The following is a 23871-nucleotide window of genomic DNA, read 5'->3' on the forward strand; positions in this document are numbered from 1 at the left end:
TTGAACTCTGCAGTAGCTCCCAGCACAGCCTCGTGATGTATGACTGTGACTGGTCACCGGTTAGTCCTCATCGATTTGCTCCCCAGGCCGGAATCGCAGCGAATCGAAAGGTCTCTAATCCGGAACTCAATCACGGCGTCGCCGGCGGGAGCGGAGCGAAAAGCAAGACTCGGAGTTCGGAAGCGCGGAAAGTGGAACTCGATTTTGGGGTTTGAGTTGTCGACGGCCACATGACGATATTCAGAGCCACTTTGGCCGAGGAGGAGAGGGCCTGCCTTGGTCGACTGCACCGATTAGGCAAGCACCTTAGGCAGCAGCCTCGTCTGGCAACACCAGGAAGGCACGTCACCGCCGCGACCGCCCAAACCGTTGAGCCTGCCAAACACCGGAACAAATTGGAAACTGGCCAATTCCATCGGCTTCGGTTTCTATCGTCCCGCTTTCAACAACGTCAATTTCTTTCATGTTTCTCCAAACCTCACACTCAGCCACGTAATCGACGCCTCTTGTCACCGAGTGTGTAGGTAATGAGCCTTGGAGAATCCCAACCGAGTCCTACCGCCCACAACATTTCCAGCGCCCACAAGGATTGCGAGATGTCGAAGGTGTCCTGCAAACATTCTCTTACCTACTTCAGCCGCCTTGGTAGGCGATTTTGGCCCGGGTTGTAAGCAGTCTTGCGCCGGCTGAGACAATTGGGTTGACCGACGCCAAAAAAGATGTCCGTTTTCCCGCAGTCGCTAGCGCTGTGTCACCACGGATGCCCCAGATCCTACTGTAAGTAATTGTCCAGTGCAGCAATAGGGAATAGCATCCCACGGACCAGCAGCCCGGATCGAGCCCGGGCTTGAGCGGGACCCTGATCGGGCCGTCCTATGGATGTTCCACAACATCACTACCAAGCCACTGTCACGACGCCGAAACTCACACATTTTGTCTTTGTTCCGTCTTTATGAGCCATGGTAAGACAATTGATGGCACACACTTCTTTTTTTTTTAGTCCTCACCGGCTCGTTGCTTATCATCAGCCTCCGCTCTCCGTGCTGCTTTCGTATTTTAGGAAACTTACTTCGTACCTATTCTGATTTGTAAACGAAGGCAACCAAACGCTTCCATCACATACGACCAATGGGTGGAGGTTCACATCATTACGCGCCACATTCTCGGATAGCAGATGGGAAGTCAGTGCTTCTCGCGAGAATCGCCCCAAACAACATAGTGACACAACCGGCTGCACCTCCAAACGTGGAGCGCGAGGGACAATGCAGGCAAGATAGGGCTGAGTTGGCCCCCAAATACCGCCCCCACGGTCCTTCGCCTTTATGTATTCACCACCCACCTTACTTTAAGATTGATCATGTTTCGTATGGAACATAATGAGGAAGTATTTTTCTTGCCGCCTAAGAAAATACGAACTCTCTAGATGGAGGCTCAGTCCGGAATCCCTCGAGGCGCCGGGCGAGCGACGTGAGCCGGTCCGGAACGGGACGCACATCCTGGGATTCGAATTCAACCGACGGCGCACGTACGGCTGGCTGTGCCCTGCCATTGTAGACCCCAAGGCGTCTCGACATCAAACTTGTTTGCCTAGTCTATCAATAGGAGGCTGTACCTTGGGTCCAATGACCTTCCTCCCGGTGTGGTGCAGGGCTTTTACCTGTACGCCATGATAAACCTCCCACTATACTATGGTAGCTGAAACCACACACCTGACCACTGACTCAACGGTTTATCCAACTGTGGTGTGGCACCTCCAGCAATTGTCGGATGGATGTCATACTTCCATCATGTTTGGCCCCCTCCCAAGGCTCCCTGGAGAAATTCCATCTTGCCTGGTAGTAATTGAGCCAATGTCTCGATAGTTCAAACGTGCCATCGGATGTCTCTATTCTTCCTACTCCCGGAGACATTGTATAAACAATGGGCGGCAATGTATCCCTTCTAGCAACAGTCATCACGATTGCAAAGTAAGCATAAATCGCAGTAAAAGAAACATCTAGAATCTTTAGAGAGCACATTTCATTTTGTTTTTGGAATGATATCGACGGCATTGTTAGACAAGCAGAGGATCCGCTGAAACGCCATGGGATGGAGGGAATCTGAGCGCCTGTGAACGGCGGAAAAAGGCGGTTAATACCAACAAATGATGTAATTGGCGGTTGAGCAACGGTGAAGAGGAAGGGAAAGCCGATATTGATGCCTCGGTGTCAATCTTCGTGCGGCAGGGGAGTCACTTGGTTTTGCAAGGCACACTCCCCCCCTCCCCTCGACCTTCCATGTCCCACCACACCCAGAATCTTCGGTCTACGCTCTCGGCCAAGGCTAGCAGGTACCGGTACGCACCGCTACATTTCCCAGAGCCGCAGCTGTACAGGCGTACAGAACACACATAGGTCATCACGTATTCGGGCGGGACGGCGCGCAAGGGGCGCGAGACGGGGGGAAGGGCTGATCCTCGAGGATTCTCTCCCCCTCCGTTCCGCAAGGAACCGCCGTGCCGTCGGCCTTGTTGCTCCTCGCGGGGGTCATATCCGGCCGGCCCCCGCCGGAGACAACTTCTAAGATACACTTGGGCACTACCTCGAGAAGCGTCTACCGGCCTCAGCCGCGTCCCTACCTCGCGGGAACCGCCGTGCCCCCCTGATGAAGCAGAAAGGACGGCGATAACGAGCTTGAGGTCACATAGGGCACATAGGGCACAGCAGCGTAGGGACCTCTAGGGGGCCCTTCCGTTCGAAGGGAGGTCGCACAAGAAGTAAATAGGAACAGGCAACCCTTCGGGTTTCCGGCCCCCGTGTTCCCCGACCCCTTTCCCTTTGTGTGGCGTAAGTGTAGACTGACTCCCTTTCCTCACTCAATTTACTGATTCCTCCTTCGTGAGCACAGAGCAACCTTTACCGAGCCCCCTTTCGCGAGGACAAATAAACCTACCCATCGACCGACGGCCTAAACAAACAACAAGACCAAAGCCAGGAGCGTAGAGGATGATGATACATGGCATCGCCCCAATAATGTAATGTAGTAACGTAGCGCGGCGTGTCTGACACCGCATCATAATATCTAGTAACATAAGAGCGAGCGCAGCAAGGTAAGTAGCCGCAGGCGCAAGCAAAAGCACACTAGCCACCCACCTACCCCCACCCCTTTCTCTCCCCCATCCAACCAGCCAACCAACCAACCAAGCCATTGCAAGAGGAGGCCCCAAGAGACAAAGAAGAACCAGGAGCTGTGTGTATAACGCGCAATGCCATGCAAGAGGTGCTAGAAAAAGGAAGGCTGAACAAAAAATGTGGTATCATCATCCGTTCATCCATCCGTGTGTCCGTCTCAACCATGAACCGAACCAACCCAACCCAACCCAACCAACCAGCCAGGTAGGGAAAAGGGGGGTGGGGGAGTCAAAACGTCAAACCCATACACAACAACAACAACACCACCACACACTTCCTTCTACGCCCTTCGTCTTTTCCCAGGTAACATCACTCCGTACGCCTCATTAGGTACCCCCAACAAACCCAAACCCCGTCGTCACCAACCAAACATCACCCTTCAAACACCAACACCAACACCAACACCCACCACATGCACTCATCCCCTCCTTCCCCCATCCAAACCCAAACTCGCCATGCACCCTCCATTACCACAACACCCAACCCCAACCCCAACCTACACACACACCCCACCCCCTCTAAACACGCCGACTCATAGCCGCCGTCGCCCCCGCCGCAGCAAGATCCTGCTTAGAGACCGCACCGACCAGCACCGTCGCCATGCTTCCGCTCACGGTGCGCGCCGACGCCCTCGGCAAGCTGCTATTGCTCAGCGAGCCGGGGACGCCGCCACCACCATTGAAGGCGGCATTGGCGCCCGTGCTGGTGCGCTTGGCGCCGGTGGCGCCGCCCGACGTGACGCTCATGCCCGACACGCGGCGGGTGCCCCCCGAGGAAGGCGGGACGCCCGATTTTGTGGCCGACGGCCCGTAGGCGGCGGCGGCGTTGTCGCGCGACCGGAGGGAGGCGGTAGTCTTGGCGGCGGCGGGGGGTTCGGGGAGGGGCCGCGGGGCGTTGAGGCTGTTGATGCGTTTGCTGGGGGAGGAGTCGCGGATGGCGCGGGGGACGGGGACCGAGGTCTTTTGGCCGGTGATGTATTCGTGGCGGATGGCTTCTTCGGGCTTCATGCGGCGGTCGGGGTCCCAGCGGAGGCAGCGGGCGATGAAGTCGAGGAAGGCTTCGTCGTCGCATTTGAGGACTTGTTGGAGCGTCTTGGAGGATGGGCGGCGACGGCGGCCCTTGGAGGAGACGGTGAGGCGCGGCTTGCCCATGCTGTCGAAGAATAACTTCTTGCGGGTGGACTTTTCGATCAGGTGCTTCTCCGGCGGGCCGAAGACTTCCATGATGCATGCTAGCTGTTCCTGCTCGTTCTCGCCGGGGAAGATGGGCACGCCTGTGTAGAGTTCGGCTAGGATGCACCCCAGCGACCACATGTCGATGGGCATGCCGTAAGTCATGCCCAGGATAACCTCAGGCGAGCGGTAAAACCTGGACTGGATGTACGTATATACTTTCTCGTTTTCGAAACAGCTGGAGCCGAAATCAATGACTTTTAACTCCGTGTGTAGAGGATGCCTTAGAAGGATATTTTCTGGTTTCAGATCACAGTGGATGACCTTGTGTTGCTTGAGCAAGTTGAGAGAGCTGAGCATCTGCTTTGTGAACCGGCGGATCATCTTAAGCGAAAAGCCCCGGAAGGCATTTGACTTGATGAATTCGTAGAGATTCATGTCTAGGAGTTCGGTTGAGATGCAGAGATGGCCACGGAAGTAGAAGCTATGCGTGAAGTTCACCATGCTGTGCTTGTTTTGCGGGTCCTGTATGCATTGTTAGTTTTGTCAACCAGACGTCACCTCCCACCGTGGACCTACCCATTCCCGTAGCTTCTGCAGGATGTTCACTTCAACCAGAGCCTGCTGATGGAACCGCTTCTTGTTACGGATGATTTTGACCGCGACAAGAACACCCGTCTTGTGGTCGATGCAGCGAACCACCTGGCCGAAGCTTCCTTTCCCGAGTACGTCAATAATTTCGTACCGGTAGGAAAGGTGATCTCCAGGAACGATGGTGTAATCCCCACGCTCGTCGTCATAGCCAAAGTTGGGGCTGTCGGATTGGGGGTCTCCAATAACCTTGGCCGCATTTTGCGTGCCACAAAAGTAGACGTCCTTGTAGTCCACAATCTCCCCCCGCTCATAAATGTTGAGTACGGCAATCCGAATCGCTTCCTGTGGGCTGACACGCTCTTTGGCACTGGCACGCTTCCGGAGCGCATCCAGGGTCCGGGCTGCTAGTTCTGTGTCCTTGCGACGCATCCCGAGCTTCTTCATTTCGTCTTCGGCGATCAGGTCGTAGTTGTCTAGATCGCCGGTCCAAACATCGTGGTGCCGTAGAGCGGCGGTCGAGGGCCTAGGTTTCAGAATCCTTTGTACAACCGACGAGTTGTGAGGAATAGTGGTGCGCTCAGAAACAGTACCGAGCGTCGATTCCTTCTTCGCTCCGCCATCGTCACGCCCGCGCTGGTTTTGCGCCACCACGGCATTCAGGCTTGAGGCTGAGCTCTTCCGTCTTCTCGACTCGAGATAGGTTCCTGTCCCGTTAGACTTGGTGGATGGAGCGGGGCTGGGGGGTTTGGCGGCCGGGAGACTGTTCATCGTCGCGGATGCTGGGATGCGCGGGGGTGGCATGGAGTCGTGTTTGACGGGCTTGTCACCCTTCTCACCCTGTGGTTGGCCGCCACCGTTCTTGGAGGCACTCCGCTTCCACGATAGGCTTAGTTTCCTCCTTAACGAGCTCATGGAAGACGGAGTCGGGGGTTCGTCTGGACTAGAAAGCGGCGGCGGGGATTTGGCTGGCTTTGTCTTGACGGGTTTCGGCGCTCGGGGCCCTGACGGCTTGGCGTGATGATGGGACGAGGCTGCGGTATCGGGAGCGGCGTCGAGCGGAGCGGTGAAATCGCCGCCTGTTTTGGACCTCTTCAAGAAGGCCGCTTCCATGTGGCCCCCCTTTGGCAGCGAGGTGCTGAGGAAAGGGGAAGGTCCCGACCTTGGATGCCCGTTCTTGATGGCTATGAAAGAATCGGACGAGCTCGCAGGTTCTTGTTCTAGTTCCGGCGGTGATTCCCGTCTGGCTCGGTGTACCGAGGTGCTACTCCGCAGGTGTTGAACGTCAGAGCGTTCCTCGAGCCTCGCCTTGGAGAAGAACCCGCCTTTCGAAGCCGTCATAGGCGTCGTCGGCGTCTTCGCTATCTGTCTCGACGGGGGTGGCGAAAGGTTCCTCTCCGAAGAGCCCTGTTCCTGGAGGGCGGCTATTTTGGCCGCGGTTGGAGTGCTCAGCGGGCCTAGCGTAATCGGTGGAAGCCTTAATGGTTGCAATGACTTCTTAGACGGTTGCGCCGCCGCCTTCGTTTCCATATCCAACTTAGAGGCATGAACCGACTTGCGGTTGCTCGGCCTGCGCTGAATCTTGGCGGACGGGCCTTCATTGTACGCCGCAGACATACTCCCAGTCGAGGTGCTGTGAAGGCTGCTAGCGTCAAACGCCAGGTTCGACCTACGCTTGTCCAGGAAGCCGGCCTCGGTAAACGTTTCCTTCGGCGACTCGTATGCCTTGGGTATCGCGGGGACCGGCGGAACATACTCGTCATCATCATGGCTCGACGAGTTGTGGGTGGAGAGCGGCTTTGGAGCGGGTAACCGAGAGCTAGCAATTTGCGAGTTACGTTGTTGGGCCGATGCGGTAGATGTCCGTACTGTCGTGCTGAGGCTGGCATTGGAGGCGACCGAGAGGCCAGAACTGTACGACTTACGATTCGGGTCGGGCGTGGTCCGGGAGGAACAAGGCGTCGAGATCTTCCGAGGAAGCATGGAGGGGGAGCGAGATGCGGAGCGGACATCGGCGGACAAGGGCGGCGGGTTTGGAAGGCCTGGAGTGGGCAACGGGCTCTGAGAATGGTGCAGCGACAGCCGCTTCATCCGCCTTGTATCCGTAGGGCTGATGGTTCTCGCACCGAGGCCTGTCGCATGTGGCAGTTGGGGTACCCCAGGCATCACCGACACGCGCTTCCCAGCAACCTGGTTTGAGCCCTTGGCGGCGCCCCTCGGCGATCGAGGCAACGCCATCGATATGTGGTTGTGGTCTAGCAACAGAGCGTTCGTGTCTGGGGACAACATGGCCTGGCTGGCTCTGGCGGGCGGCTGCACAGATCGCGCCTTGGCACTTCGCGAACTGGCCTGAGCCCGCAAGAAGTCCCCCGTGGGACGGCCCCCGCCATCAACGGAAGCTCTCGATGGAGGCTCCAGCCCATTCCTATCCGACAGCGATGTCACGCTGGGTCTCCGCTTGCGAGGTTCAAAATCGCCTCTGAGCTCGACATCTCCGGTAGACTTCCTAGGAGGCTTCGCGATGCTGGCATTGGAGACCGGGGGGTAGTGGTTCTGGCGGCGAGAGCGCATGGCGGCCGGGGCGGTTGGGGCATTTGGTACGCCGGGGTTGGTCACGGGCGCGGCGGAGGTCAAGCTCACCTGTCGGCTCGAGGTGCTGGGTCTCCGGAGAATGGAGCCAGTTCGGGAACGGGTGATAGTGGGTTGCACAGGGGCATGGTTACTCGTGGCCTTCCGCGTCATGTCGGGACGTTCCACCATGTTGTGTCCTGCGAGGGCGCTACCCCCCAGGATGGGCCCTTGACCGGTCGGCGACGGGAATTGGGTCAGCTTGAAGTCTGTCGAGGCAGACTCCAAGCTACTTTGCAGATCGTCAAAGCTAACCGAGGGAAGGAACTCGAACGAGCTGGTGGGATCGGTCACGCCGTCGGGTAGGCCATTTCTGCCGCCGAAAGAAAACAAAGAGTGGTTGTTGGAGGACGAGGCACTGAGCATCGGAGCGTCGGTAGTGGGCCGGTGGAAAGAGCCGATCTTGGTGGGACTGGCGTTGCGAGACCTCCTATTGCAGAACAAAAAGCAACGTCAGCGAACTCGTCGCACAGGGACATCGGGTAAAGTTCAGAGGGGTGGGTCCTGATGACAATGACGATGATGATGGGGAACTGGAATTGAACCCTTGTTGGGGAACGGCCTACCTTGGAGGAGACTGGTTTTCCCGTCTGGGCCCAGCGGGAACGAGGCGCTCTCTGTTCATAGGGGAAGCGCACAGCGCGAGATGGCGGTCAGGGGGAGCAGCGAGGCTCAATGAGCGCGAGCCGGGATGGCAGCGGCAATACGACGGCGAGGAGGAGAAGGAGGAAGAGCGGAGGCCCGGCGGTGTCGGTGTCGGTGTCGGTCTGGTCTGGATCCACGGCGCAGAGTCCGACCCCAAATTCCAAAAGGAGTTCGACGTCCAAGGCTCAGTCCGGTCAGGGAGCTGAGAGCAATCGGAGCGTTACCTCATTCCGGTAGCGCGATGCGAGAATCGAATGTGTCGAGGCACGGTGTTGAATTTGTGGGTGGGGAGAGAGCTGCGGTGCAGCCCGGAATGGCGTCTCGCGTTGCTCGTCGGTTGTCGGGTCGCCGGCAAGGCGTGAATTGGGACAGAAACAGCTTTCCAGGTTGTCATGCTGGGGTTGCAGGATGTTTTTGGCGGTGGGTTGGTGGGTCCCAGTCAAGGGTGGTGGCAGTCTTAGGCGGTACCTGAACGGTACGCGACAGGCGCACTTAACAACCGCATTTTTCACGGGGCAACAGGCAGACCCCAGGTGCCCAGAACCTCTGTGCTGGTGTGGAACGTGCGTTCAGGGGCCCTGTGTCTAAGTGGGGTCAAGAACAGGAAGACGAGCTTCCAAATCCAATAACTTTAGAACAACAGTACCGTTTCGGAGACCTGAAGACTTGAAGACTCGAAGAATCGGACATGAGAGTCAAAAGCAGAATGGCTGGTGTCCTCGCTGGTGCTGACAGCAACCCTGCGCGTCGGGCCGTCTGTCAGTTTGTGTAATACCGCCACATGCAGCAGAACACCATCTCCTTGCATCCATGTTGCAACTATGGACCTCCATGTTCGTTTTGTTGTCTGGTCGTACGTTGCGCAACACATACCGACATACCTTACCTCCACTAGTCAATCTGGACACCCTGTACTATTACTGGCCGTATCGGAGCGGAGAGGAAAGGAAAGGTGGTTTGTTCCAGCTCCGACAACGCCCGTCATCCACAGCACGGAAAGCGTCCCTGGAAGAATATGCCAACACATCACCACATCTGGCCACAGAAGGAGCACTCTCCGAGCACTGACAGTTGCAGTTGCAGGGGCGGCGCAGGGCCAACGGCTGTTGGCGGGGTCCAGTCTGCAGATGCATCACGGCTTGGCATGGCCAATCTCCAAACATCGAAGACCCTCGCTGCCTTTGATATGCCGAGTAATGGAGCCATGGGCTCCGACTATTCTTTACGGAGGTAGCAGAGCTGTCATTCGAGAAACTTACTTAATCTGCCAGACATCGGAGTATCAGTGCTTCATCAATGGATGGCTCTGCAAGGCACTGGCAGATTACTTGGCCCGTGGTTGTTTTGTTTGCTTAACTGGGCCCTATTAAGGTATGGATGGCTTTGGGATACGCGTGCCTAACCCTGGCCTTTTGTCATGCGGTAACGGGATCTCGCATCTCGAGTTATTGCCGGCCGCCAAATCTACAAAACCAATCTCATGACAATTCGATATTTGTCAATTCGACGGCTCATTCTGTTATTGAGATTACTCTTTCTTTGAAGGACCTAGGGCCGCAGGCTGCTGGCAGAACACACTGATTGCCTTTGGCATCTGTCTCAGTCAAAGTTGGATCAGCAACAAGCCAATGGTTGCCATAATTTCGCTTCAAGGACTCGCATGAAGTCGACAGAACAAGGAAAAGGTTAAAGGCAAGAGATTAGAGTAAATTTCGGGAGCTGAAACGGCCCGAAATAAGGAGGAAAGAGGGTGGAACCCGCAAACAGCATGGGAACAATACCCATCATATCATATAGGTACTGCTTCTATCCGCGGCTTCTCGCATGCAACAAGACCATGAGCGGCAGAGCGGTGTTGAGATGTGGCTGTTGTTCGATTGTTCAAGGATGAAGTGGAGGCGGAATCGCACGGGGTTGGGTGGCGTCACTGCCCCGCCGTTGCTGGCATGTGACACTGGCATTGCGCTGCAGCGCTGGCAGTTAGTTGGGCCCTCGGCCACTGCCGTCACGTCATGCATGACTAGGTAGGTACTGATTCGACGACATCTTGGGTAAGCAGTTGCATCTCACGATTGCATCATTAGTTCTTGAAAATTAACGGTATTCGCATCAACCGTTTCATATTAATTCTAAACACCCGTTACACCGAACCGCTTTCGTCGTCACCGCTTTGGGCGTTTTACCCTGAGGAAGAGAGACGGAGGAAGGGTCAGGAACACTAAGATGAGACACGAGGTGGTTGGGTTGCTTGGATAGATCAGACGACCCAAGCCATGGAGGACTATGCAGCTAGTCTTCTGAACGTCATCGAGGAGGCGGCGAATCCCGAATCCGAGGGCCACGAAGATGAGGGTCAACACGAAGTTGACGCTGCTGACGCCGCCGACGCCGCCGTCGATACTGCTGACGCAGAGTCGGCAAAGAAGGGGAGGAGGGGCTTGCGCAATGGTATCTTCCGCGCCGCCAACATCCAAGACAAGCTTTTGGAAAAGTGACACCCCCTCCAACCCCAATAAATTTGGATCCAGACTAAGACTGCTCCCCTAGGCTTGTGTCCCAAGTAATGCCTGCGGAGGAAGGCCGTGGCCATGTCCCGGATAGCGATGACATACCCTTCGCCAAACGGCCAGGCTTTTCGCTCCCTCTCATGACCACCAACTTTAGACGGTTCAATGCTCGCATCGGTGTCGTCTTCAAGTTCCAGGCCCGGGCATTCCGCCTGCTGTCCTGGCGCCGGCCGACCCACACGCTCTCCTTTCTCGCCGTCTACACCTTTGTGTGTCTAGACCCCTACCTCCTGTTCGCCCTCCCCCTCGCCATTTCCCTCTTCGGCATCCTAGTGCCCTCCTTCATCGCCCGCCATCCAGCGCCGACGCCAGACGCAGACCGCGTCCGGAACATGAGCTACTCCCCACGAGGCCCGCCCCTCGCGCCCGCGCGCACGGTCAAGCCGACCAAGGAGCTCTCGCACGACTTTTTCCGCAACATGGGCGACCTGCAGAACGTCATGGAAGACTTCAGCGTCGCCCACGACAAGATCGTCGCGCTGGTCGTCCCCAAGACCAACTTCTCCGACGAGGCCCTCTCCTCAGCCGTCTTCGTCCTCTTGTTCACCGGCTGCCTTCTCATGCTTATCGCAGCCCACCTCCTCCCGCTCCGCGCGCTGGCCCTCGTCGGCGGCTGGGCAGCCATCTGGTCGGGCCACCCAACAGTGGCCAGGTTGCTACAGCAAGCGAAACTCCAATACCTCGACGGCCCTCCCTCCCCGTCCGCAGCAGCAGATCCCCTCCACCACCAACACCAACAACACCAAGACCCGACCAAACCCCCACCCCCCAACAACAAAAAACACCCCCTCCTCACCAACCCCACCCAAACCCTCCAAACCCTCATCACCCAAGACATCCACCTCGACACCTCCCCGGAAACCCGCGAAGTCGAAATCTTCGAACTCCAACGCCAGGACCCCCCCACGGGACCTTCCCCCTCCCCATCCCCCTCCACCACCACCAGCCACCACCACCACCACCACCCCCCCTCCTCCCCCTACCCCATCAGCGAATGGCAACCCTGGCTCTTCTCCCCCTCCCCCTACGACCCTCTCTCCGCCGCACGACTGGCGAACGAGCGGCCGCGCGGCGCGCGCTTCTTCGAGGACGTGCTGCCGCCCCCCGGGTGGGTGTGGAGCGAGAAGAAGTGGGCGCTGGATCTGTGGAGCCGCGAGTGGGTGGAGGAGCGGATTATCACGGGGGTGGAGGTGGAGACGGAGGGGGAGCGGTGGGTGTATGATATGTGGAGTGAGAGGGAGGCGGGGGGTGGGCATCATGGTGGTATGGGGGGTGGTGGGAATGGTGGATTGGAGGCGGGGGAGGGGGATGCGGTGGTTGTGAGGGAACAGCAGCAGCAGCGGAGTCGGGAGAGGGCGGGCACGCCGGGGTTAAGTTGGGAGGAGGGTGAGGAGGGGATGGGGAGGCGCGGGCAGTGGAGGAGACGGCGGTGGGTGAGACTGGTTAAGCGGAAGGGGGTTACTGCGTCGGGGTGAGGGGTGACGGGGATGAAGCGGTTGTTATTTTGGCCCGTCCGTTGTGACTCGTAGACAGGCTTATTACAGCTTTTTGAATTGTGATGATCCTATCAAATCTTCCAGCAAGTACCGATATGCAGTAAAACACTGTAGAACAAGTAAACCGAGCAAAACGGGGTATTTTCCACCCGTAAACACCAACCAACCCTTTTCGCCAGGCCCCTTTCCCCTTCGCGCCAACCTAATCCTTGATGACCATCCGGTCTAGTATCCGATGAATGCCCTCGCCCTTCCCCCTCCCGTCGTCCACCTCGTCCGTCATGCGCCTCGCCCGCTCGATCAGCACGTCCAGCACCTTGCGGGTATAGGCAAAGCTGCCGGTGCTCTCCATGTAGGAGACGGCGTAGCGCTTAATCTCTTCGTTCTCGGTCTTTTGGCGGAGGATGTTGAGCAGCTGCATGTCGCCCATGTTGGAGCGGATGCTGTGGATGACGGGGAAGCTGAACTTGCCCTCGGTCAGGTCCTCGCACATGCCCTTGTTGGCCGTGTACTCCTTGCTGAAGAGGTTGTGGAAGTCGTCGGCGATCTGGAAGACGAGCCCGACGATGTTGACCAGCGGTACGCAGTCGACCAGGCTGCGCGACTCGGCCTGCATCAGCTTGATGCCCAGCCGGAAGAGCCCGCCCGTCTTGTTGCTGACCATCTCCAGGTAGTCGTCCTCGGTCGGGCACGTCAGCGTGTCCCGCCAGAAGAGGTCCATCCCTTGCCCGCGGTGCAGGTTGACCAGCTCCTCGGCGAAGATGGAGACGGCCTTGGGATTCTTGAGCTTCTGGAGCTCCTGGAGGGCGCAAAAGTAGATGTAGTTGGACGAGTTGATGGTTTGTGGGATTCCAAAGATGGTGTGCGCCACAGGGTAGCCCCGGCGCAGCTGGCTGTTGTCTTCGACGTCATCAACGAGGAGGGAGGCCGTGTGCAGCATACCGACAACCTTGGTAATCACCTCGAGGGACTCGGGGGGCACCTCCAGCCAGGCATCAAAGGCCTTGACGAGGGCAGACCGGAAGTCCTTGCCGGGGTGTCCGTTGAGGTAGTCGAACGGCCCTGTGAGCACCTTGTCCTTCTCTTCTGACCATGTCCGACGGTTCTGGAAGAAGTCTTCGGTGGCGAAGCGGTTGGGATCTGGCGGGGCTGGAGGGGCGGACATGGTGGTAGATGGGAAGGTCGTGGTGCCGACCGAGGTTTTGCGGCTTCGTTGGCGTCTGTGGCCTGGGACGGCGGACCCGGGGAACCAGTCGCCCTCGGGGACGCTCCGGAGAGCTGAGGGCAAGGTCGAGTTTGTAGACGAGGTGCGGGGTGGTATTGCGGCGGGCGACTGCAAGAAGGCGTTGCTGTGGCCGTTGATTTGGTTGTGGTTGGGATTCGATCCGGTCGCTGTAGAGGAAGAGGAGGGGGGGTTTTGAGCGGCCATGGCAGTCGGGACAGGCTGTTCTTTTCGGGGTGGCCGTCTGAAATGCAGCATGTGCATGTGGGTTCTCGAAGGAATCGGTCGCCTCCTTGGAGTGTTGCAATCGATCCTCTTTCCGAAGGTCAAGTACCCAGGTCTGTGGTGGGGTCTCGCGTCGGGGGTTGACGCAGGTGACGACATGCGGTGCGTTTAGGCCTAGTGGAGCGAGTGCCTAACCACCAACTAAAAGAGTTAGCTCTTTTTGCTCTGCTCAAGTACGCGTATGCCATTGAGTGCCCGAGACTGCTCCGTGGAACATTGGATAAGTGTGGCCAAACAGAGTCTATCGTCACTGCTATTGCCACTCGCTAGTTGGTCCAGGTTTTAGAGCAGCCAGTGCTCGCTCGTCCTAAGACAGCGAGTGTCTCGGGACGATTGATGGCGGGGGAAAATAAAATGCGGGGATACCTCGAGTCACCTCGCACCCATGGCATCGCAGCCTAATGGAATGGAACTTACGTTGACATCGATCAGTGGTGACTGGTAATTCTGAGCGTTCACTCAAGGGTCTTGAAACTGGTGTGCTGTGCGAGCGTTGTTGTGTTCAGGGGGTCTCATCGCTCCCAGGCTTCGACATCGAAGACCGGGAGAGCTTTTGTACCCCGGCGCTGGTGGACACGCCCGCAAACGAAGGTGTTTGCCCCCTGCATGATAAGAAGAAACGATGAACTTAGCTGCTCCCTCATTACCTGACGAGTTACTGGTTGATGCTAACTCGCATTGACAACCCCGACAGGTCAAAGAGTTGGACCGCAGCAAGGCCGCCCGAGAAAGGGGGTCCGTGACCTCACTACCGCGGCGGCCATTTTTAAACCGCCTTCCCCTGACTGAGTTGCCGTCGGTCTTGAGGTGGAGGTACAGATGTACAAACTCCTCGCTAGATTTTCAGGTTCCTCGAAGCTTGAATAATGCAAGCATTGAAGCTCAACGCTCCGCTGATGCCACAAGAACAGATACTCTGCCAAGTTAATCTTGATCGACGTCCTGTCGAGATTTCCAAGGGAGGGTTTCAAAAACACACTCCCTTGCCTGTGCAAGTTTGGTCCCGCCCTCGGATTGGCAGGACCGAGATGGGAACTCTCAGAAGCTCAAAATTGAAAGCTGCTGGCTGTAAACGGGAACCCCACTTCCCCAGTCAGGCAGTCCCCCTGTTGACAGGCTTGCTCGGCCGCCTGAGCCGGCCCACCTATCATGCAGGGCCCAGTTGTTATCACGCCGTTGCTGTGGCACCAGTTCAGTTGATTGACGCCAAAACCCGCCAATTTGGGTTCATGGAGCCCGGGACTCGGCAAGTTCGTCTGGAAGACTCGATGCTTTTTGCATTTTTAACGGCACCAAGGCCCAGATCGGCATTGATAACGCCCAATTGACATGTAACGGTCGTGAAGTTTGGATTGTTTTTAACCACAACTCGGCAAGATCCTATCTTTCGTCCTCGGTACCGCCGCTTTTCCATCAACAACCCCGTTTAGTCGTCTTAGTCGTCTTTGCACCCATGTGTTTTCGCCAAATGATACCAACTTAGAAGCCCCGCGGTCGACGACAAACATTTTTGAGTTCCTCCTAGGAAGTATTACGAACGATAGCGATAACCATCACGACCAAAAGTGTTGTTACGACTCGGCGGCTGTTTTGCGCATTTGCGACGAGATCGCGCAACCCACCCGGCGCGAAAACAAGTCTTCTGCCCCGATCAGACAAATCACATTCCATAATGGAGTCGCTCCTATCGCTCGCCTTCGACAATCTGTCGTCTTTTGACGGCGGCAAGATCAAGAAAGGCCTGAAACAAGTCGAGGGCCTTCTCGCGCAGATCTGCCTCTCTGGCCCAAGCAGTCCAAGGAAACATACCACCGACCACGGCCGAGACCGAGAACAACCGTCGCGCAAGGTGCTCGCCGATCTCTCGGGCGACCCGGCCTTCCGCGAGTTTTTCAAACTACAGGAGGGGTTCGAATGGAACGTCGCCCAGCGCCTGCTCACAACCCTCGACTGGCTGGTCGTTCGCGGCGGCGACGGTCAGTACGACCTCCTCATCGTCAATGCGCTGGACCTCATACAGGGCGCACTCCTCCTCCACCCAGCGAGCAAAGCCCTCTTTTCGCGGAGCGTACACATGAATGTATGTTTGCCTCCCTTTCCCCTCCCCTTCCTATCCCCCCTCTCCCAACCCCCCCCCCCCAACGAACACCCCCAAACTAACCCCCTACTCCCCCCCACTGCCAGCTCCTCCTCGACCTCCTCGAACCGATCAACTGCCCCGCCATCCAATCCGCCACCATCATCACGCTCGTAGTGGCCCTCCTCGACATGCCGCAGAACACGCGCGTGTTCGAGCAGCTCGACGGCCTGCTGACCGTCACGTCGCTGTTCAAGAGCCGCGAGACGGGCCGCGAGGTCAAGTTCCGCCTGACCGAGTTCCTCTACTTCTACCTCACCCCCGAGACCCCCTCCATCCCGCGCGCCGACGCCCGCCTGAGCGCCGCCGCGCCTGGGTTGCTGCAGCGCAGCCCTAGTAAGCTGGCCAAGGTGTTTGGTGCGAGTGGTGGGAGTGCGGAGGGGAGGCAGGAGGGGGAGGATGGGGCCACGCTGTCGGTGGAGGAGAAGAAATTGTATGTGGATCGCTATCTGCCGGGTGTGGTGGATGAGTTGTTGAAGGATCTGGATACGTATAAGCCGTTTGGGGGGGTGTTGAGTTGAGTGAGAGAGAGGGACAAGGGGTGCGTATTGGAGATGGATGTCCAACCCATCTCCTGCTTTTTGGGCCGGCTGCGTTCCTTTTCTTTCCCTTCCCTCTTCATAACCGGCGCTGGTTCCCCCTTCTTCTGGTATCTGCCTCCCTTGATGGGATTTTAATTTTGTCGGCCGGCGTTGTTTTCCTCTCTTCTTGCTCTCGTTTTCTGGGTCCTCAACGCAGGATGGGATCCTGTTTGCATACTGTGCCGTCGCATTGCTCGGCGTTTCTTTGCTGGCATATTGGGCTGGCATGTTGGGGTAGGGGTCATGTTCTGCTGATGCATAGAAAGCATGGTGTTCCTGGAGGTTGTTTTGTTTAGATCTTATACCATCATTGCTGCACAGCTAGGTTGTTAGAATTGAGCGTGTTGCCGTTTGACATTGAGGCCGAGAAAGACTTCGAGTCGGATGATATGTAAACGCCACATACTCTCTATCAAATTGCTCACAAGGTTTGGGTGACCAGGTGAGTGTGCTGCTATATTCATACAAATAAATCATTATCTTCGTATACAGCATCCATCTTCAACTCATACCCATTTCGTCTCACTTCGGTCGTTCGCCAGGACTCGGCATCCCGTCGCCGTATGGCGGCCATGTGGGGGACATCTGTCCCATCTCAGACCCGTACAGCTCATAGCGCTCCGTGGCGTCCTCGCTGTCGCGCGACCTATTCGTGCCCGGCGTGATGGCCAACCCGACCGGTGTTCGCTCCTCCTCCCTCAACCTCGAGTCGATCTCGACCGGCACCGCAATATCCCCCGGCCCATGCGGCTGTAGTGGCACGCCGCCACGGTCCAACCCGGGCGTCGTCATGGGCGACGTGTTATGCGTCTCCGAATACGGGCCAACCGCTGGTGCAGGCCCGAAGTAATCCTGCGCCAGCCCGCCCCTCCCGCTTCGGGACATGGCATCCGAAGTCGCATCTGACATCGCCCTCCCACCACCCGTCGCGCTACCCCCAACAACCCTTCCAACCACCCCCGTCGGCCTCGGCCTGACACTACTCCCCCCATCACCCATACCCTCACCACCACCAACCCCCTCCATCCCCTCAGCAGCAGCATCCCTCCTCCTCCTCCTCCTCACACACCACCACCACAACCCAATCCCAACCAACGCCCCCACCCCCACCACCACACCCACCGCCACGCCCGCCGTCGCCCCAGCACTCAACCCGCCACCCCCAACATCCACCACACTCACCCCACTCCCCGTCGGCACGATCGGATTCTCGGCACAATGCGCCTGCCCCCCAATCAACGAACACGTCTTCCGCACATCACAACACCCGCCCCCATCCGTCTCCGCACACGACCTCTCCCCCGTCTGACACCCCGGCGGCGGGATCAAGCCCGGGTCAATCGACGCCGTCGGCGCCGCCGTCAGATCAAACACACAGCTCCCGCTGCTGCCATCCGCCCCGCTGCCGGCTGCGCACCGCTGGTTGTACTGGCAGCAGCCGCCGCCGAGCGAGGTCGGGCATTGGAATTGGGATGTTCCCGTGCAGACCCGTGGGCAGCACGCGCCGCCGGGGGAGGCCACCGTGCTGGTGGTGCCGGAGGTGGTCACGGTGTGGGTCAGGTCGCATTGGTAGGCGGATTCGGGGCAGGGCGAGTTGCATTGCGAGCCGATGTGGCAGCAGCCGATGGCGCTGAGGTTGGAGGGGTCTATTATGCAGCTGTTGAAGGGGGAGGGGGGTTAGATAGGGGTTTGGGGGGGTTGAGGGGAAGGGAAAGGGAGAGGGAGGAGGGAGGTGTTTAGGGGTTGGAGTTGGGGAGGGAAGGGGGGAATGAACGTACTATTCGGTGTTTTTGCAGCATTTTCCCTCGCCTGGACCACCGATCGAGTCGCCTTTCCGTAGTTGTCAGTGATGGGTTGTCGTTAAGGGGAGGGGGGCGGGAGGGCAGGTTGCCAACGAACATGGATGTAAACCTGGATTGCAGCCGCCTTCGCGCTTCTCCAGCACCGCATGCGCCGGACTCATGCGATACTGCCGCGGCGACAAGATGGCGCCGGTCTCAACCGCCACAAACCGCTCATGCTCGTGCTCGCGCTCATGCGCGATGGCGGCGCTGGCACCCGCAAGCAGCCAGCCGGCGGTGGCGGCGGTAAGAACCCCACTAAAAGAAACCATTGCGTGTAACTATGCGACAACCAGTCCTGAGTGAGTTGGGCTGCGACAAAGGGACGACGAGAGGCGCGCGCAAAGACGGGCAGCCGTCGAGGAGACGGGGGGTCACGGGTAGTGACAGCGCTCAGCTGCGTGAGAGGAATGCGACAGCCACGAATTTTGTTTGCTGAGCGAACAGCGAACAGCATCTTTTCTCTGTCAAAGACACCGGGCTCCTCCTCATGCAAGTCATCCGCAACGGGATAAGACAAGGGGTCTTCGGGCAATAGCCCCACCCCCCGTGCGACCCCCGGGCGGGAGACTCGGTGTTTGTGTCAGCCACCATGCCGGTCTTGGACCAATCGAAGAGCTTGCCGTCTTCCCGGACGGGAAGATCATTCGTGGCCGCCGACCACGAAGTTCGAGTGCAACGTGGAGGTACACCAACAAAGAGGTGAGGGGAGGGTGGGAGACGAAGAGACTCACCACTCCACCCACCGTGTGTTGTCACGCCAAGATGGTGACTGACGAAGACAAGAACAGAACGACTTTATAGTGAGTTTCCAACACCAACACCAACACCAACACCTGGGTATCTCCTCCCCTCCATGCTTCCAATATACAACAGCAACATATCTACTATGTCCCCCCCTCTACACCCCCCACCTCCTATCTCCCCTGATCCGACAGCTTATCCATCCCCTCCCTCCACCTCGCGCCATACCTCCTGAGCGCCCAAACCGCCGCATTCCCCGTGACCAGCGCAAACAAGCCCACCATCGTACACAGCCAGCCATTCCCCATAGCCTCGATCAGCGGCTGCGCAACCACACTCCCCACACACGAAAAGATATTCCTCACAAAATTATTCAGCGCGATCCCACTGCTACTCCGCCTCGGCATAAACTCGGTCAACATCGTCGTCGTCGCCCCAAACACCAACATGCTCCCCAACCCAAACCCAAAATTCGCCACGCTCGGCACCATAAAATGCACCCCCTTCTCCGCCGTCCACCCATACCAGACCATCGCCGCCGGATACAGCGTCGCCGCCAGCCACATATTCTCCTTGGCCCGATCCTCCGGCAAGAACACCAACCCGCCCTCCCCATCATACCGCCCCGCGCGGCGGGCCTCGCGGGCCATGATGTAGTCGATCCAGCGGCCGCCGAAGGCGGAGGCGAGCACGTAGCCGAGGGAGGGGGCCAGGTAGCAGGCGCCGAGGGGGATGGGGGCGAAGGCGTAGGGCGGGGCGGAGAAGGTGGCCTGGATGGAGATGTTGAGGATGAAGAGCGAGAAGAAGGCGATGGAGGCCGAGTAGACGGTGATGAAGACGGGCGGCTGGCGGAGGTAGAGGACTACCGAGAGCGGGTCGATGAAGAAGCGCTTGAGGTGGGCGGCGGTGGTGGCGGTATGGTGTTTGAGGGATTGGGTGGTGGAGATGCGCTGGAGGGGGTTGGTTGCGTCGTTGTTGGTTGGGGTTGGGGTTGAGGTTGTCGTGGGTGGTGGTGGTGATGGTCGGGCGAGTGTCTCCGGGAGACAGAAGAGCAGCATCAGCAGCATGACGCCGCCGTAGATGGAGAGGAACCACATGGTCGCGCGCCAGCCGAAGCCTTGGGTTAGGGCGCCGCCGATGATGGGCGAGCATAGCGGGCCGACCAGCGGGCCAAGGTAGAAGATGCCCATGGCCCGGCCTCGGTTGGCTGGCTCCCAGATGTCGGCGATGGTGCCGGCGCCTACGGCTTGGACGGATGCAGAAGCGCCGCCGCCGAGAATGCGCATGACGAGCAACATGGAAATGTTGACGCTTACGGCGCTGACGATGGAGAAGATGAGAAAGAGAGAGAAGGAGATGATGTAGATGGTCCGGCGCCCGAGTGTCTCAGAAAACGAGGACCTGTCACTAGTCAGAGAGTGGAGGTAGGGCAACACAGGATGGAGGCTACGTACCACCACAACGGAAATATGGACATGGCCAGCAAATAGAAGGATATCGTCAGGTTGGTGACCGTCTGGGAGACGTTCAGATCAACCGACATGCCGGGAAGGGCAGCTTTCCAACACCATCAAAATCAGCCGCGGCACTAGAAGTTTTGTGGGAGAAGGCGACTCACGCATAAAGATACCAGATCCCATGGGGGCACCAGCAGCCGCCAAAGCAACAATGGCGGTAATGGTCCATTTTGTTTTATTCTTGTACTTGTATGGCTGCTCGACTTCTGGTATCACGGTTAGGCGTGCAAGAAGCCCCCTACGCTGAGCGCGCGGGACCGTGTTAGTGTCGGCAAACGATGTCCCTCGCTCGCTTTGGGGACGGCTGGTGGTTTTCTCCGGGTTTGAACTCCCCGAATTCTCCTGCTGCTCTTCAGTGTCCTCATCGATTTCGTCCTCGCTGCTCTCGGTAAGTACGTGCTGTTCTTTACCTCCGGCATGGGCCCGGTGGCTCGGCGCCGCTCCGGGGTCCTCCCGGTCTGGGCACAGCGAAGAAGCCGGGCTGTCACTTAATCCGGCTCGGGCCGACTTGTCATCTGGTGCAGTTTCGCCACTCGTCATGGCTTAGAAGAAATGTGAGATTAATCAAGGGAGATATAGGGTTAGGGGGAGTGTAATTTGGAGTCATTACACCTTCTGGTTTTAACAAAATTATGAGAAAGGGAACGAGATACCCAAAAAATGGGAAACCAGAAAAACTTCTCAAAGGCACTGGGGACTTTTGCGATCTCGCGGGTCTGTTGGAGCGAGGGCGGTAGTTACAGTGAGGCCGGAAATAAGCAGGCCGGGGTAAACTCGCCCTGGGATGGACCTCGGATGCAGATGGTCGAATTCTGGGGTGTGAGCCGGACCGAGCCATTCTGGCCTGAGTACGGGAACCGCCCGAGGGACGCGTGGAGACGGTCAAGGATCAAGCAGTAGTCAGTGGAGAGAAACAAGCTTCTCATAATACTGTAATCTGTAGAGCTACCAGAGGAATGAGACGTTCCGTCGACAACAGAAAGGTGAGGGCACTCGTCTTCACCCAACCATCACCTCGACGGACTCGGCTCTTCGGCATTAAAACTGCAAAAATAAGAGTCCAGGCCTTCCACCCTAGCGGAACTGCGAACGGTGCCCCGCCTGCATGCCTTCCCGGCTTCGGATGGGGGGCGGATAACGAACCTTGACCCGGTATGTCACCATCATCATCCCGATTCTACGTCGTAGTGGTGGCCCATGATGAGTGGCCAATGGTCAGAGATGGAAGGGTGAGTACGAATAAGGGTCAGTGCTCGATGGTCACAGGATGCGAGGGCTCCATGGGCATCTGCTTTGTGGAGGAGGGTGTGGGTGATCGAAAATAATTGGGGTTTTCAATATAACGAAAATCCTCCCCCCAAGAAAAAGGGAGACTTGGGAATTGGGAGTCCCACCACTTATATGATGAAGTGAAGTTCAAAAATTGTGCATGCGAGGATGGGTCTCTTGGGGCGGGAAGGAGGAAAGCGTTAGTCCATGTCTCACTTTTGTTGGCTGAATCCTTGCTCTGCAGACTCCACCCCCGCAAACCCACTTTATTTTTCAATGGAAGGGCGCAGGAACACCATTGACGGCTCGCTCCGGGGCCGGACCTCGCTTCGCCGGTGACTAACACCACCAACAACGACAGTTCAAAAAGACGGCAACAATCCTGCGAGACCCACTGCGATCTAGGGCGACAACACACATCAAGCCATGTCGCTAACTAACGCTTCTCCCTCTGACGCCGCCCAGGCTGCCAAGTCGGCATCCCATGTGCTCGCGACTCTTTCGGCCGATGCCCGGAACGAAGCCCTCGAGGCCATCCACGCCGAACTAACCGCCGCCCGGGATGACATCCTCGCCGCCAATGCTCGCGATCTTGAGCTGGCCCAGAAGGCCGCAGCTGATGGTAAGCTGAGCCAAAGCCTGGTCTCTCGCCTCGACCTAAGCAGGAAGGGCAAGTGGGAGGACATGCTCAAGGGCATCCTCGATGTGCGCGACCTCGAAGACCCCGTCGGCAAGGTTACCCTGCGCACCCGTATCGACAACGGCCTCGACCTTGAGAGGGTTACTTGCCCCATCGGTGTGCTCCTCATTATCTTCGAGGCCCGTCCCGAAGTCATCGCCAACATCGCCGCCCTCGCCGTCAAATCGGGCAACGCTGCCATCCTCAAGGGCGGCAAGGAGTCGACCGAGTCCTTTGTCGCAATCTCGACCGTTATATCGGCTGCCCTTGAGAAGTCACAGGTCCCCAACGGAGCCATCCAGCTCGTCACCACCCGCGATGTCATCCCCCAGCTGCTTGCTCTCGACGGCCAAATCGACCTCGTCATCCCGCGTGGGTCCAACGAGCTCGTCCGCTACATCAAGAACAACACTCGCATTCCTGTACTAGGTCACGCCGACGGCCTCTGCGCCATCTACCTCGAGCAGTCCGCCGACCCATCCATGGCCGCCGAGGTCATCTTCGACTCCAAGACGGGCTACCCCGCCGCCTGCAACAGCCTCGAGACCCTCCTCGTGCAAGACACCGCCCTCCAAACCCACCTCCCCGCCGTCGCCACCGCACTGGCAGCGAAGGGCGTCGAGCTGCGCTGCGACGCGCAGAGCAAAGCCGCCCTGGCGGGGACGCCCGGCCTGACGCTCGTGGACGCGACCGACGCCGACTTCTCGACCGAGTTCCTGGCGCTCACGCTGGCGGTCAAGACGGTGTCGTCGCTCGACGACGCCATCACCCACATCAACACGCGCGGCTCCCACCACACCGACTGCATCCTGACGGCGTCGGCCGAGCAGGCGGAGCGCTTCATGGCCGCCGTCGACTCGGCGGGGGTGTACTGGAACGCGTCCACGCGCTTCGCCGACGGCACCCGCTACGGTTTCGGTACCGAGGTTGGTATTAGTACCAACAAGATCCACTCGCGCGGCCCGGTTGGGCTGGAGGGGCTGATGATTTACAAGTATAAGATTCGCGGGCAGGGACAGGTGGCGTCGTCGTATGGGGACGGGAAGAAGCCGTTTTTGCATCAAAGGTTGAGTTTGGAGTAGGGGGTGAAAAGGGGTGAAAAGGTGCGGGAAAATAAAATCAAAAAGAATAGAAGGGTTAGATACCCATCTGATGTGTCAACCTGCCGTGCCGTTACCGATCATTATTGATTCGTCTGATCAATCGACTGAAACTGCCCATTACCTCAGCTAGATAAGGGAGAAGAGACAAGCGCTGAGCCTAGAACAGCTCAAACCTACAAGTAGCAGGTAGTCCATCCACCACACACATCACGTATTATCAAACA

General features: G+C 58.0%; 8 protein-coding genes across 8 annotated transcripts; 3 read left to right on the forward strand and 5 right to left on the reverse strand.

The window, feature by feature from the left end:
• Nucleotides 1-2791: 2791 nt before the first annotated feature.
• F5144DRAFT_21181 (uncharacterized protein) lies at nt 2792-3437 on the reverse strand. Its single transcript, XM_066783047.1, has one exon. It carries the CDS (start codon nt 3185-3187, stop codon nt 2855-2857), a length of 333 nt encoding a protein of 110 aa, XP_066648053.1. The 5' UTR covers nt 3188-3437; the 3' UTR covers nt 2792-2854.
• On the reverse strand, nt 3438-8400 carry F5144DRAFT_21184 (uncharacterized protein). Its single transcript, XM_066783048.1, has 3 exons — nt 8128-8400; nt 4922-7991; nt 3438-4867 (listed from the first exon to the last, which is right to left on the reverse strand). Exons 1-3 carry the CDS (start codon nt 8184-8186, stop codon nt 3689-3691), a joined length of 4308 nt encoding a protein of 1435 aa, XP_066648054.1. The 5' UTR covers nt 8187-8400; the 3' UTR covers nt 3438-3688.
• A 1601-nt stretch (nt 8401-10001) lies between these two features.
• F5144DRAFT_522419 (integral peroxisomal membrane peroxin-domain-containing protein) lies at nt 10002-12290 on the forward strand. Its single transcript, XM_066786743.1, has 2 exons — nt 10002-10697; nt 10754-12290. The coding sequence occupies exons 1-2, from the start codon at nt 10480-10482 to the stop codon at nt 12246-12248; spliced, it is 1713 nt and encodes a 570-aa protein (XP_066648055.1). The 5' UTR covers nt 10002-10479; the 3' UTR covers nt 12249-12290.
• A 20-nt stretch (nt 12291-12310) lies between these two features.
• F5144DRAFT_21215 (isoprenoid synthase domain-containing protein) lies at nt 12311-14183 on the reverse strand. Its single transcript, XM_066783053.1, has one exon. It carries the CDS (start codon nt 13873-13875, stop codon nt 12472-12474), a length of 1404 nt encoding a protein of 467 aa, XP_066648056.1. The 5' UTR covers nt 13876-14183; the 3' UTR covers nt 12311-12471.
• A 798-nt stretch (nt 14184-14981) lies between these two features.
• F5144DRAFT_616842 (cell division protein Cdc14) lies at nt 14982-16889 on the forward strand (the record flags this gene model as incomplete). The annotated part of the gene is made up of 3 exons (XM_066791858.1): nt 14982-15856; nt 15961-16369; nt 16816-16889. The coding sequence occupies exons 1-3, from the start codon at nt 15449-15451 to the stop codon at nt 16887-16889; spliced, it is 891 nt and encodes a 296-aa protein (XP_066648057.1). The 5' UTR covers nt 14982-15448.
• Nucleotides 16856-18607, reverse strand: F5144DRAFT_616843 (uncharacterized protein; the record flags this gene model as incomplete). The annotated part of the gene is made up of 3 exons (XM_066791859.1): nt 16856-17396; nt 17805-18124; nt 18390-18607. 3 exons carry the CDS (start codon nt 18605-18607, stop codon nt 17017-17019), a joined length of 918 nt encoding a protein of 305 aa, XP_066648058.1. The 3' UTR covers nt 16856-17016.
• A 185-nt stretch (nt 18608-18792) lies between these two features.
• On the reverse strand, nt 18793-21591 carry F5144DRAFT_554106 (major facilitator superfamily domain-containing protein). The gene is made up of 3 exons (XM_066787834.1): nt 20698-21591; nt 20534-20636; nt 18793-20480 (listed from the first exon to the last, which is right to left on the reverse strand). Exons 1-3 carry the CDS (start codon nt 21134-21136, stop codon nt 19253-19255), a joined length of 1770 nt encoding a protein of 589 aa, XP_066648059.1. The 5' UTR covers nt 21137-21591; the 3' UTR covers nt 18793-19252.
• A 426-nt stretch (nt 21592-22017) lies between these two features.
• F5144DRAFT_21279 (Aldehyde/histidinol dehydrogenase) lies at nt 22018-23745 on the forward strand. Its single transcript, XM_066783061.1, has one exon. The coding sequence runs from the start codon at nt 22292-22294 to the stop codon at nt 23624-23626; it is 1335 nt and encodes a 444-aa protein (XP_066648060.1). The 5' UTR covers nt 22018-22291; the 3' UTR covers nt 23627-23745.
• The last annotated feature ends 126 nt before the right edge of the window (nt 23746-23871 follow it).

This window comes from Chaetomium tenue, assembly GCF_020726465.1.
Source record: "Chaetomium tenue strain MPI-SDFR-AT-0079 chromosome Unknown F5144scaffold_1, whole genome shotgun sequence".
In the NCBI taxonomy this organism is placed as follows: Eukaryota; Fungi; Ascomycota; class Sordariomycetes; order Sordariales; family Chaetomiaceae; genus Chaetomium; species Chaetomium tenue.